At 33.3% G+C, this 16,174-nt stretch overlaps 1 protein-coding gene across 1 annotated transcript; it reads left to right on the forward strand.

Annotated features, from left to right (window-relative positions):
• The first annotated feature begins 7,313 nt into the window (after nt 1-7,313).
• On the forward strand, nt 7,314-14,847 carry LOC117329051. The gene is made up of 7 exons (XM_033886748.1): nt 7,314-7,489; nt 11,586-11,764; nt 12,118-12,326; nt 12,724-12,782; nt 13,214-13,336; nt 13,902-14,252; nt 14,520-14,847. The coding sequence occupies exons 1-7, from the start codon at nt 7,474-7,476 to the stop codon at nt 14,810-14,812; spliced, it is 1,230 nt and encodes a 409-aa protein (XP_033742639.1). The 5' UTR covers nt 7,314-7,473; the 3' UTR covers nt 14,813-14,847.
• Nucleotides 14,848-16,174: the final 1,327 nt, after the last annotated feature.

Consider the following 16,174-nt stretch of genomic DNA (forward strand, 5'->3'; position numbering starts at 1 on the left):
CTTTGTATTGTATTCCCTAATTAGTTAAATTCAATTCAAAATCTGTATGGTGCAGAGACTTGAAATGATAGACCCAGCACAAGAAGCGGCATACATGTATTTGATGTATTTAAGTACAGAACCGACTACTGTTTAATGACTAATGATAAATATGTTCTGCTATCTGTGATTTCTCCATTATTTTCACGTTTATTGAGGCCGATATTAATCATAAACTTTGCCCCTGCCTGTCAAAAGTTTTAATCAATGCATCACTACAGTGTCATAGAGCGTGAAGAGGTGTATGGTGTAGCTTATATCTCGATATAACGTTTCATATACATCCTATAAATACTGTTCCTACATTAAAGATGGCATAAATTCACCATAGTTCTGTCATATTTCGATGTTATTTTTAAATCAACGTACATTATTTGCCGTGTGTATAATATCTTGAGGAAATGTATACCTTCACAATATGTTTTATATGTTTAACGTATTCGATAGATATTAGGTGTAACCGCATTATAAAATTTCTCTGCTACAAAATCTGATGCAATACAATGCAATGTAATGCAATACCACCACACACGGAGTAATTGCGTCACGTCCTTGCGGGACTGTAATGTTCTAAATAGTCTCATTTGTGTGATCCGTCATAATTTAGAAGTTAGAAGGTAAAACTGGATTGATATAATCCGTTTGCATCATATCTACCATATACATTTGTAAGTCATCAATACGAATCGTGATATGAAATAAAACTATAAAAACAACTTTCCCTATTTATTCTATACAATAGCCAATACCTCACAGCGTTACACCATACGGATACGTGATGGCATGGCCATGTTTATTTAGATAGCGTTGATAGAATATCAAGTTAGCAATGAAGAACCTGTTGTCTGTTAATGCTATACATAAATGACAGATAATGAAAGGACAGGTAAGTGTCAGTAACCAGTGGTTTAAAGCACAACCAATCAAAACGAAGATATGTCATACCTGGAATCGTGCCAAAATATTAGATCGCGTGAACTTTATACTCATATGTCCCACACCTTATTAGACCTAATGAAGGAATCCCGGGAGCAATTTTAACCTCGCCTCCTAGAGATTGACACGTATTTATCTTCCTAATCGGTATTTCTATAAACAAATCATTGTCAATTTTCACGTATGAACCCGTCATCCCCAATCCAGGCCGTTTGTGAATTCTTATATATAAAGTATATGCGATTTGAAATATAATGTCAGGCATAATAGATTATCTTCAATACGTAATCGAAATCGCGATGGAAAGAAAACCGATTGAGGTGTGCAGACGGATACAAATCACCATGTTAAAGCGCGGCGTTATATTACTGTTAGATAATACACCTACATGTATTGTGTAGACCAGGTATCTGTTTAAACTTTCATCGGGTTACCTTATTAGGTTGCGAATATATCCTTTTGACAATAGTTTATTATTATTATTTTGCTGATATGTGTTAAAAGAACAAACGTGTTTCGGCTGACCAACTTTCTACCTGAAACAGACTTCACAAAAAGTATTTTCTCTTTTTCTCCATCTAGTTAACTTCAAACTAAGTAACATAGTCAACTAGAAGCAGATATTGTCCTTGAATTACAGCAGCATTTAACTTTTCCAGGTCATATTATGAAATTATATTGTGAAATCCTATTTGAAAAGTATCACATATATCCGCCAATGTGCTAACGTAATGATTCACCGTGTAACATATCGCGATCACTGAGTTGTACCAGTTACATAGTAGATGCTTTATCGTGATATTAGTCTTAAATAAATAAAACCGAGCCCAGTGTATCCTGATGGTAAACTTTTATAAACATTATTTACGTGTTTTCACTGTACTTTCTATACAACTGTACAAGATTGTTGAAAATGATATAATAATTATTAACGCTTACGTCACAGGTTCATTATGAAAAGGTTTAAAATTTCCATTGACGTCAGTAGGGTTAAACAGGGTTCAGCTGTTTTAATCTCGTTCCCGTCTATTTCTAGGTAACGTGTAATGATAGATAAATATATCCCTATGAGAAAAAATTATAGAACAGATACCTGAAAATATCTATAATGCACCACTATATACAAACAAATCTGGAAAGTTTCCAGACGTGGTCGTGAATAAACGTAGCAATACACTATTTCTTTCTGATACTTTTTTTTTTAGATTTTACCGATACATAAACAAGATGACCAATCACAAATACATAATCATCATCATCGTCGTTGTCGTCGCCGTTGTTGTCGTCGTCGTTGCCGTCGTCGTCATCATCATCAAGTCAATCGATCAGTCAAATAAGACAACATGCATCACAACAGCAGTTATCATCATATTACAACAAATTACAAAACATTATTACTTTCATCATCATCAGATGATTTCACATCGTAATCATATATAATTTATCACCATTTATCTTTCTTTATATGCAATTAATTGACCAGTTACATCAGTCATCATCATATATCACAAATGTAAGTATCATCAGTTCAATTAGGTATCATGAATTAATTTTACATCTTTATAACATTATTTATATAGGTACATATATTTCTTTCAATTGTACGTTTATACACATCACTCTTCACTTGCCCTTATTCGCACTCACACTCACATATACAACCTTACATAAAAAAACATTGGGGGAAATGTCCAAACTTGAAAATGACTGGATATCCGGTCAATGTGAGCAGATGCACTATTTTCTCCGCCTGTAACGTGTAATTTTACATCAATAACAGGCTGTGGTATTATTGTTGAATGTTTGGTATGTGAAACAGAGTAAAACATGTACATACATCGAATAATAATAATAAAATCCGACCCCTTCCCCCTCCCCTAGGTTGCTGGTACATGGCGACGGCCGACCACCGTTATATATCTACGCTCGGTCATAAATAGTCTGATAATTCACCTTCATACCTAATATCTTTATCTCAAGTCCTTTGTAGTTCACCTCTGCTTGGGTTTTAGATCTCGGTGTTAACATGTCACATTTTAATTTGTATTTACACTCCTTGTCATCGCGACAGGAAAAAAAATGAAATACGTGTACTGATTTCGTCTTTCTCGTTGTTATTTTAAGACCCTGTAAGAATCAGTTTGAATATTTCTTATACTGAAGAAATCATTGGCACTATAAATAGATGGAAAACTCCAAATATGTCATCTATAAGACCCCCACCCCTCCAAAACCGTCACCTCTACCCACCTCAATGAAAAAACGACATCACTGAATTTCATTTTCAGGTGAAAATGTTTAGATACACCAAAATAACTGTTTTCTTATTGTTACTTCTGTACATTGATCTACTTGTAAAACACTTTCGTGTACTTACCTATTCTAATGAAATACGTATAAACGCATCACTAATATTATTTGTATGATGTTGTTAATGGATACCTTTCAAATTCGTGAAGGTATTATGCTACGACCGGCAGAGAAAGTTCTTAACAAAAACGTCATACTTGTATAGAGTTAAATGGTAATTGAGATACATAACATCAACACAAATAGATTGTAAAAAGTCGGCAATGTAAATACAATGTTGTATATTTTACTCACTGGTTGCTACAGGAAATTGAATACGATATTCACATCTGGTCTTTGCTGAAGATTTATTTTAATCCACTTGAATCGGTAAAGTATGCGACTGTAATATGAGTATCAATGCATATACAATACCTACCTATATAATTAGTCATCTCCTATAAGCAGTTAATTTATGAGCCCAACATCCGGGTGTCGATAAACAAATAGGTGGTCGATATTACTGTAATCATTCTATTACAAAGTTAACAGTTAGGGAGTGCTTGTGCTTGGACCTGAAAATATTAAGATTATAAAGTATTGATTAAGCATAAACATAATTGTATTTTACCCCAATATTCATAATACAATGTACATATTTTCAAGTCGATCCTCAAAAGCGAAGGCGAATAAGTTCAGTGTTGTCCGGGAAGATAAACGTTTTTTTTTTATCTGGATAAATCACTTTGATATCACGGTATCATATTATAGTTCTTAGCTTCAAAATGCGCGCTTTTACTCAAATAAAATTAATTCATTTATGTTTTCACGACATTGTACATGGCATCTTTGATATTCTGGACAGACATTGATTTTAATTCGAATTTAAACCATAGCAAGCCCAAATTGGGAATTTCGAAATACCCCGGACATAGTGAGATGTATTTAAAATGTTCATATTTTTCGTCACTACTCAAAATGTTCAAGTCAAAAAATATTGTCACAAAATGAAATCACTGATATGATATATCCGAATCGCCTTTCTCCAGATAAATGTTCATCGTTTCAGCTAAATGATTGCATTATTTCAGACAATACTGAGAAACGATGATAGATTTTCTGACAATCACGATGACCTACAAATGGTAGAGTGGGTAAGAAGAAATCTGTATGTTGTCGGCACTTACTTACTCAATTTTAACAAGCTTATTCAATTCTTCCCAAAACGTGATGCAAGATGATACGTTAACGTTAAAGAAAAATCAACCCTAGTTTCTATCACTCGTTGTCCAAACGAAAGCTAAGTGTGATTACCAATTAATTTTTGTTTACTTAAATCTAAATTGTATATCCTCGTTTCAGGTACTATAACCTAAAACAGAACTTACTAAGTTTGTACATTGACACTGCAACGTAAATGTATAATATGTTCAATCCTAAGATACGCATAAGTCAATGCCAGGTATGTATAGACATATCAATTATGAATATATAGACACATTTAGCAAGGATACCATTGATTCAAAGTTATACACTTACAAGCAAGCAGAGACAACATGTAATATTTCAATTTACCATGATTATTTTTACATCTCTGACAACATCTAGTAACATCTGTGATACCTCAATTATCCAAGGTTGTGTTCCCATTGTCAAATGTTGACTGACGGAGAAATTAACAACACAAGATTTCCAGAGATGCAGGATGATGAAGATCATGTGAAAGTTTTATGCTAAACATCATTACCTAAATAGAAAATATTCTATTTCATTGTGCGATATGGAATCAGGCGTGTATGAGGCTTTCAGTATGCCACATGGTTTAAATGTCACCACCTAAGCTCTAGTTTTGAGATTGTCTGTTAATTTGATTAAACCTTGTTGGACATTACAGGTGTCGTTAATGTAGCAGCAGTGACGTCCCCTTGCTGATAAAATATATAGAGAACAATAATAAAATAATCTAAATCGACGTCAAAACAGTATAACAGATACAGCTGCAACTGATTTACCCGAAAATATATCATAATAGTAAAATAACGCCATGGGGAATGATGAAATATAGAGGATATTTAACAGTGTCTTCAGTAATACCAAATATATTTCACGAGTGGGGCTAATATTTTGATATTTTTCACGAGTGCGCAGCACGATTGAAAAATATTAAAATACTAGCCACACGAGTGAAATATATTTGGTATTACTGAAGACACTGTTAAATATCCTGTTTATTTCATTTTTTATCAACGAAAAACCTACCCCGTATGCTAACTAGGCCTACAGCGAAAGTTTGCATACGTTTATAGTAGTTCCCCCTGTCCAGGTGCTGACATATATGTCGGGCTTTCTGATTGGTCAATTATTTTGGTATTTTCTAATCATTAATTTGATTGGTCAAATCAGCAAAAGTGATATTTTTCACTAGTGAAAATATGAAAAATATCACTTTTATAGAATGAATAATTTTTGATATTTCACTGGTAAAAATGTAATAAAATACACTAGTCAATGGTTAATTAAGACGCTTGGTGCAGATAACATTTTGTGTTTGAAAATGTTAAAAAAAAATACACTAAAATAAAATGTTGTATTCGTGGATGATAACATTCCAAATTCAAGTTGAAGTTCTTTATTGGTAGATGGTGCAATTCTATATACGGGGATAATATACCTTATCAAGGTTTAAAATGTATTTTTGACGAAGTAGCACTTTGTTGGGGTTGACAAGATAACAAATTGATAGTTTGGCAAGAAATCAGAATAGATCATACAAATAGCAGAATAAAAAACTGGGCGATTCGGAAATAGTATATAGAGTGGAAATGAAATAGTTGAAAATGAAAAACTAACCGACATGCGGATAAAGGATCAAGGGTGTTTGATAATTATATAGCACATCGATAAATAACATACATCGTGATAATGATGTTCAAAATGTATACTGCTAATAATGCACTTCTTATTGCAATAATGTTATTATATCAGTTATTGGTAATCATTGATCACTAGTTATGTCAATATATTTTATCTAGACCCAACGCTAAACTTTTTTTCAGTATCTCGAGTAATTAAACGTGTATGTGATATTAACACTTTCAGGATGGCCACTGAATTACCCTTTTAAAACTCTCCTGGCTAACCTATTTTCGCTGAGGCGGAGAGTAGGAAACATCTTCACAGGGGAGCATCGATGATAAATAATGTTGTTTCTGATTTTCCCTTATTCACACTAACATGTATATATGAATTATTTCTGGCTAGGCTATTTGGTGAAGTGGGTCGTGAGTTCGAGGCCCGGTCAGGGCAAGAGTCATAAAATTGTCTTTCTTCGTCGTTTGTGTTACTATGCTATATATATAATCATTGCACAATGTATGATATGCATTATCATTGATCTTAAGGTAAAGTATTTGAATTTCCTGTCGTTGTTGTACGTTCATGAATATTTATAATATGTGTACAATTCGCATCAATGTATGTAAATAGATTGCGATTCAGGTATTCATATGACCGTCACTGCACCAGTGAAACATTCTTTTTGAGAACGTGGATGTGGCGCAGCGGTATAACTTGCGGGTATTTCTGGGTAGGCGATTGGGTGCCATAGATCGTGAGATCGAGGCCCGGTCAGGGCACGAGTCATTAAGTTATTATATCTAATTATCAGCACAATGTATCATATCTAATATGTGTTGTTGATCCGAAGGTAAATATTTCAATTTCCTGTCGTAATTGTACTATGATAAATATTTGTATATATGAATTATATGTAATGACAAATACCCTAATATCTACAGAAACTGTTTGCTTGCAGTCTTCATGGTTAACCTATCTATAACATTTTTGTACGAAACCAACCGCATATCATAACATAATAATCCAAACAAGGAGATGTATATAGGGTTATTACATAATGCAAGTTTGACTACCAAACAATTTTGGAGACCTTCCAGATACGCCGGTTGTCGCGTTCACATGTCTGGAACATGACAAGAACTTATTTACATAAATCGCTATATAGACATATCCACACCCGTACACGCACATATACATACACAGGTAATCGTACCCTGTTGAGCAGATAGCACAGACCGTTTGATCAGCCATTTTCTTATTCATTATAAAGACAGTTGTGCTTAATTTATGATTCCGACCTGGAATGTTTCATTTTGATCCATATCTAAAAGGGAAAACACGACGTAAGTTGAAATGCAGTTTCGATCAGGTAAGCAAAACTTTATATTGCATCAAAATTTGCTCCAAATACATTAATTACCTATGAACAGCTGAGTTTACCGTTAATGAAACTGTATAAATATGTATATTTAATAGTGTATTTATATAGTTTATACGTGATGTTTTGTTGACATGCGTTTTTCATAACATACATAACTTCGAACGAGGTCGTAACATAGATATTTAGAAAGTTTCTCATTGTGGGAGGTGTGATTGGGCCGGTACCTTCTATAGTAACCCGACAATAGGTAACCTGCATTATAGAGATGTTCACCTCGGTAATTACAGTAGTGATAACATTAATATAACAAGTAGCCTCGCCCTGTAATCACCAAGAGTCGAATTCCGTTTATTGTTCTGTTTGTTTGCTTCAAAATTGGAATAGGTAGCAATGATGGCCGCTGGCAAAAAGAAAGGGAAATCCCCCTCACGTGACTGTATGGAATTTCTATTATCCAAGGTGCACAAAGCGTTTACACGAGCATAAAAAAGTATACGAGAAGATCGTGAACTCGCTGGTTCTTTTCGACCGATCTACTATGTTATCAAAAATTAAACATATAAAGACTGTCACAATTCATAATTTTGAGTCTGTCAGCTAGGCCATTTTCAGCTGTACAAAAGGGTTCGGTTTGGGTAGATGTGTTTGCATCATAATATGATTTGGATGAAACGGTTGTAATATGCATAGAAATATGACTGATATTATTAAGGATTTTTTTTCGGTAAGGGTATAGGCATGCCTTTAATTGCTAAAATTCAAGACGTTTACTACGGGGATTAGTTTTAAATACTGTTAGAAAAGCTACATCGCATGTTTTGTGCACAAGCAATATTTTCCAAATGATTAGAATAAAAACCACATATCTGTAATAAATTACATCTGAACAATAGACGCGAAAAAGTCATTTTTTACAATTTAATATTTAACTTGTAATACTATGTTCAGATCTGTCTACAGGTACCTTACTGCACGTTTACTACATGTTGTAGCAATGGTATAAAATAATACGAGACATTTACTATTTATTGAATTATGTAGCAATGGTATCAATTAAGACGAACTGTTTACTATTTACAGCATGGTTTTACTATTGTACCAATTAAGAAGAGTTTTTTTGTTTTTTTTTTGTTTAAGAAAGATGTCATAGAATACTTTAATATAGAAACAGTTACAGTTCCATTGTAAAACCACCACAGTTTAAATCCACGCGAAAGAGAAAATTGAACCACCATGGGGAAGATGGTTTGGCAATTGTGCGCCTTGTTGTTGACACAACTGTAATTTTAAAAATAGATATATTTGTAATAATGTACCACTTTTGAATATGTTTTAATCACATTTTATAATATGATATATTTATTCATTTTTATTATTTATTTATTATTATTATTATTTATTTAGTTATTTTTCCAAATGAGTATCTTATATCGTCTAACTTGGACTTGAACACGTATCTATGAATGAAACGGTGTAACCGTGATAGAGTATTCTTTAATCTCACATCGCGTCACTCATTCTTACCATATCCCGTGATAACGCTCGAGATATGTTTTGAATATGTGATAACTTTTCGTTTTTGATAATTTTTAATCACTCTTTAAATGATTTTTGCATTTACACAAATGTAGCTATATGATGTCACTGTCTTTTGAAAATGACGAAATTGTACGAAAATTTTGTTATATGCAGCAACTGCTGTAAATATATGTTTGTCGTTCATTGATTTGATCACGTAAAATGAGATATTAATGATATACAACCTTGAATTTGTCGTTAGTGTTAACAAGTACGCACCAATGATGATACAATAGAGGAGGTCGACTTTAATATTTAATGGTGTGTACCTTTTTCTGTATTATCAATTTGTTAAAGGTCCTAACAGCAAGATTCAAATTTAATAGAAACAAGAAATAATTTGTTTATTTTTTTAAATGTCCTCATTAGGAGTGTCCTACTGGGTTACCTACCATAGCCTGTTGTGTAGGTAGATTTAGAGGTCAGCAAGTTTGATTTACATAATGCAATTCACATCAGGCACTATAACACGAACGAGTGCAGAGACATAACGGGAAATAATTCGCGTTAATTTCGTTTTCTATTTAATGAAGATTACCCTCGGGCACCAGTAGGCGCAATTATCTAGTGCTCTATTAAACTTTCTTGATAACATAATTTACTAATACGTTGTTTTAACTGTTTACACCGAATATAACATATGGAAACATTCTCGCCATCGCCTCGTAAAAATGATATACAACAATAAAGACTCGTATCAAAGCTTCAATTGGCTGATGACCTTAGCGACAAAGTCTCTGTATCCTCCAGTATTTTGACAAGCTGTCGGCCGGAATCATTTGTTCGAATTAGTAGCTTCGTTTAGCTACATTAATATGTGACAAGTAATCGGTTACTTTACAGTAATGTTATTCATTGCGGAAAGCTTGCAATAGTTACAATACATGAAACGGCACTATATCTGATATGTTTTAACGTCACAGAGAGACATTAATTCAGTAATTGATGGTCTTATACCCTGAGGACTGAACCTAGTAACACTGTATCATACTTTTGGATATAATCGAAATTTTTCAAAAATAAGTCTTGCTAATATCCGATTTTAATGTTACAGTTGCCCGCAGTAACATTGCTACAATATGGTGAATTTTGATAATCATTTCTTTTTCCAACTAGTCATCCACAATAAGGATTCATGAAGGATTGAACTCAAATCGATAACATATTGAATTGTGAAATTTTGATGTAACAGATTCTCTTCAATTATGACATACATGTACTTGTTGAAAAGATGTTAATGCGTATCACCTCAATTGTTTCATAAATTTATTATCTAAGCAACTATAAGGCAGATTGTGCTGACAAATCATTACTGCTTTACTGCGTCCTGTCTTCACCAGGTAATTAGGATCGGTTATCATATCACAAGTGGTAAATGTTTTTTTCATATCAGCTCCGTCAATGCTATGATATTCTTAGTTGGTAATCAGCTTGAATCAATTATTATATTCAAAAAGTGACGTTCACTTGGGGATTCAATGTTGAAATTAATCTTAAAGTTATTTCGCATGAAAAGAAAAAAAAAGAAAAAAATATGATTTACTGTGAAAAGATTGTCCTGAATGAACTATTAGAGACGTTTAACTTATCAAAAGTTTTTCCCAGCAAAATATTTTATCAGCAAACGCACATCTACACAAGAATAAGGAACGAGTCTTTAAGTCAATGCTCCGCTTAATAACTCATATATGTTATTACAGACTTGTGTCCATCAATATTGTTATTACAGGCCTGTGTCCATTAATATTGTTATTACAGGCCTGTGTCCATTAATATTGTTATTACAGGCCTGTGTCCATTAATATTGTTATTACAGGCCTGTGTCCATTAATATTGTTATTACAGGCCTGTGTCCATTAATATTGTTATTACAGGCCTGTGTCCATTAATATTGTTATTACAGGCCTGTGTCCATTAATATTGTTATTACAGGCCTGTGTCCATTAATATTGTTATTACAGACCTGTGTCCATTAATATTGTTATTACAGGCCTGTGTCCATTACTATTGTTATTACAGACCTGTGTCCATTAATATTGTTATTACAGACCTGTGTCCATTAATATTGTTAGCATACAGACAATTAAACTGTCAGAAGCATTTTATTAATTTATTTATTTAAATGAATTGATGAATTAACGAGATCAACCACTTGAAAACGATAAAAATTATAAATCGGCAAATCTAAACTTTGTTTATACCACATAGGTTATAGATTCAAATCCATATTTGGCAAGACCCAATATTCAATTATTATCGCCAAAGACTCCAACGATGGATTGCTTAATTTTTTATTGAAACACTTAAATTTTCATGACCAGTTATATCTGCTCAAAACATAACCATTTATTTGATATTCCCTAAAACATATTCAAAATGATATTCAAAGTCCATGAATTTCATTGAAACGGTTGCACTTTACTTGCATCATATTTAAACATTGGTTAAGTCCGATTCTGTTTTTCGAATCTTCTTTGTTGGATATTTGATTTTGATAACATTTCAGATGTGAAGAATGTAGTCGTGACGGCTGTGATAGCATTTATCCTGACCGGATGTCAAGCCCGACCAACCAAACAGAAGGAAGTGTTTTGTGATCCAGAGGATCACCAGTATTATTACTACCAGGTCCACGGTTGTAGGGAATGTGACCGATGTTGGTCGGGGCAGGAACCAGATCTAAAGGTATAATGATCAGCAGTCTTTAAGTTTACAGCAGATCTATTAGTTATCAAGTCCTAGTTGATTATAATAGAACACGTTTTGAAGATTTTTAATGATAACTATAAATTTTCTTGCCTTGCAAAATGAATAATTACGGACAATGAGGAAGCAGTAGACGTGTATCTTACCGGAACACATAGTCTTATTTTTCTTGTTCTTTTTAATCTAATTATTAATTCATTTACCTAATATGCATTTTGTTTTTTATTTTTCCTTCTTTGATAATGTCAGTATTTTCTGCTGTTTTCATATGATATTTTGAATATATCGACATGTTAGATAGCAACCTTTGTATTAAATGTTTACTCCTGCAGGGAGCGGATATAGGTATGGGTCTCCACGGTGCAACTAAATGTCCCAGATGTCGAGAATGTAGTTACGGCGCCTACAATCCTGACGGAGATAAATACTGGAACTGTCTAACCTGTACCGTGTGTGCTGACCTGGGTATGCATGAAGTACAGCCCTGTACACCGACACAAAACACTAAATGTAACAAGACGGCTCACAGTGTCAATGACAGGTATTTCATCGCTGATTTGTTATTGATACATAATAACAATATTGTTTTACTTTTCAACACAATTTGAAGTATATTCTACATTATATGCTAATCTTATCTGCTTTTACATAAAAAATTAATTCGACCAACTTTATAAAATCTGGACAAACTTAAGTCAAACAATCCTTAAAATCACAATCCATCTAATTAAAACTTTGTGCTAAGCTCAGAATTTTTGATTGAATTGTAGCATAGCAATGTTTGCTGCGGTTATAATTCAAAAGTTAAAATCACAAACTACGGGTATCAGAAACACAAGACGGTATTAAAATAACATCGTAATTTTACTGTATTATAATTTGGATCAAAACAATACTGTGAAACATTTGTGTATGACCTTGTATCTGTATTTTACCAGGTTAGTATCGACGTCATCAGATTTCAACGCAAGCACACAAGGGGGACGAAATAATGAAGGTAAATTTACTCTACCGAGCATATTTAGTTTCTTATGTCTTTGCTTTTGGAGAATCTTTCTAAAGTTCAATTCTTGTCCTCAAAATAATATCACTACGACCCAGTATTTTATGTAGAGAATATGACTGAAGTAAACCACGCAAAAGCAAGAAGATAAATAAAAAAACATAGTAATGATTGAAGAAAAGTAAATAACTCATCATATCATCGGTCTCAATAATTGTTTACAAGATCTTTATCAATAATTAAACGTGAATATGATAAAATGCACCGTTTGCGTTTGAAACCATGTTAATTCCTTTTATAAATCTAAATGTGTTCGTAAGATCTTTTGGCTATATTTGAAACGTTTATTCTAGGTAGAAAGTTCATGGTAGAACAAACTATCTTCAAATAAAAAGGATAATAAAGTGTATTAACTTCCTCCGTAGGCCACAAGTCGTACAGCCAGTCAGTGGTCGATCTGTTAACGGCATTGGTGGTTACAGGGGTTGTTGCCTTGATTGTATACATCTTACATAACAGGAAAAGCAAAACTCTGCGGAGTTACAAAGGTACGACATACCGTATGTGAAATAGTTCGTATTCCAAATGTTTACACTCATACGATCCTTATCGATGATAAATGTAGGGTGGGTATTCATTTAATGTTTTGCTTACTAAGTGTAAAGGTTAATACAACCTAAAATGATGTGAAAACAAACAAAACATTGGGACTCTTTTTGTCACATAATTTGTAAACTTACATTTTGGTAGGATTCAATGTCAAAATGTGAAAGAAAAAAATAAACAGAGGCAGCCATTTAGTCTTGCTATATTCAATTCATAACGCAACGCCTTTGTCCGTATCATGACCTCACAACTGACTATCTCAGCCATTAAAAACGATCCAGGTATACTTCACTAGTGACATATACAATAATATAACATGGGCGAAGTGAATGAATAATAAGCCGATTATGTGATAATATTTCATTTTGACACAATTCTATTTCAAAATATCAATAGTAAGTGCATAGCATGCACTTTCCAAATACATCTACTATGTATATGTAACATAGTACAGATTACAGTATAAAACACCAACTAAATATTATCTTATTATCTTCAATTATTCAGAGAAACAAACAATCCCTAATAACGAAGAAACGATTCCATTACAACCTGATGAGAAACAGAGAACTGGTAGCTGTGACAAGGAACCGACGGAGGAGGAGGACGACGAGGAAATGGAATCTTACATAGCTGACGAAATACGTAACGACGAGATAGTACAAGTACCAATGGTGCGAAAAAGACAACAACACCAATCTTGCGGGGCCTATCAAAGCATCGGTACTGGATTAGAAAAGCAAAAGGGTTTGGATGGAAAGACATTATCTGGGCGAAAGAATCCTGTATTTTATCGACAGCTGTCTCATCCAATCACGAGCGGAGAGGTCGGAACCACAGAGCGACAATTAGACAACAGTAAGGTTAACATTAACAAAACAATTCACTGACTACATTCCTCAGTTCTATCAAACATAAATGTAGCTATTATGATTTGAACACTTTACTATATAATAACATTCATCCGTTCTAGTACCGATCTTTTAGAGGTATAAATTTGACTTTCGAGAGATAAATTTTCGTGTATTATAATTAATTTTCACTTCTCGGGCAAAGTTGAATTTAACGCCGTCACTTCAATTTAACATAAAAATAATGTGACTTTTTTTCATTTTGACGATTCAGAACGTCCAACTCCAAGTTGCGAACGTTTTCTAGCGAGACTTCTCGCCGTAAACGAAAGGTACAAAGAATTTGCAAGGCACATGGGAATTGAAAACTACGAAGTAAAACTCATAGAAGAAGAACACAAACAACGCAACTTCGACGCCGAGTATTTATCCTATAAATATACGTCTGCAGTACTTCAGCGTCAGCCTAAACTCAGTTACCACGACATCTATGAAGCCCTTGCTCATCTTGGACTACAAGAGGAACTTGCGACTCTGAAGAAAAAACGTCGAAGCAATCGTTTATAGATAAGGTTGGACGGTAGATGATTATATCCTTTTGATATTTGGTTTCTGAATTGTGTGGCTACATCTGTTTTCCTTGTACCTAACATATATACTTCTACTCATACTTTGTATTGGAAACACCTCCAGGCTAAAATATCTTTGACATAAATGATCTTCTGATAAAACATTTTGTATATAACGCATAAATGTACGACTTGATCGTGGTTTTTTTTTAGGTACAAGAAATTTTAATGCCCCAGAACATTTAAAAATTTGGACTGCTGCCAGGGTTGAGGCCCTGGATTCAGTATCCTGACAAATATATCCTCATACAAGAGGGCTCTCATTCATCACCTTACATTCATTTACACATTTCATTCCTTTATTTTCTTTCATTGTATTACACACATTCATATACTGGATTCATTACTTCCTAAATAATTTCACTCACCATATATACATATTTAATTATTACATCACTCACTTGATTGCATCTCGCACATTGATTTCGCACATACATACATACATACATACATACATACATACATACATACATACATACATACATACATACATACATACATACATACATACATACATACATACATACATACATACATACATACATACATACATACATACATACATACATACATACATACATACATACATACATACATACATACATACATACATACATACATACATACATACATACATACATACATACATACATACATACATACATACATACATACATACATACATACATACATACATACATACATACATACATACATACATACATACATACATACATACATACATACATACATACATACATACATACATACATACATACATACATACATACATACATACATACATACATACATACATACATACATACATACACCGTATGATATTTGGAAACTTCAATCATGATCACCAGCGGTGAGTCAGTCTTGTTATGGTCTAGCGTGGAAATCCACACTTACCATTACTGACCCACAACCTGTAATCACACTTGATTGACCCATATCACACATAATATTAAAATGTTTAACTGACAAAAATTATTAACAAACTATAAGCTTGTATTCTTATCGCATGATAACAGTAATAATACCCAGTGCGTACCTATAACAGAATAGTAGACATAAAATTATTACTAGATTACCAGAGTTATATGAAGGGACTGCTTCTACTAAACATTTATTATGTAGATATTCTATATGAAGATCATTGATTAAATTTTACTTACGAACCTAAAATAATGATATTATGCTTTAAGACATCTTTCATCCTCTTGGAGGTGGGGACCTTAACCAGAAAGGGGAGGTTCTTGAGTTGCAAAACACGAGGCTTAAGTATATTTTCCAG

The sequence above is a fragment of the Pecten maximus genome, chromosome 6, assembly GCF_902652985.1.
Source record: "Pecten maximus chromosome 6, xPecMax1.1, whole genome shotgun sequence".
Lineage (NCBI taxonomy): Eukaryota > Metazoa > Mollusca > Bivalvia > Pectinida > Pectinidae > Pecten > Pecten maximus.

Coding starts and splice junctions, on each gene's coding strand:
- LOC117329051 (XM_033886748.1), top strand. Junction 11,765..12,117: donor GGCAGGAACCAGATCTAAAG/GTATAATGATCA, acceptor TTACTCCTGCAG/GGAGCGGATATAGGTATGGG. Junction 12,327..12,723: donor GCTCACAGTGTCAATGACAG/GTATTTCATCGC, acceptor GTATTTTACCAG/GTTAGTATCGACGTCATCAG.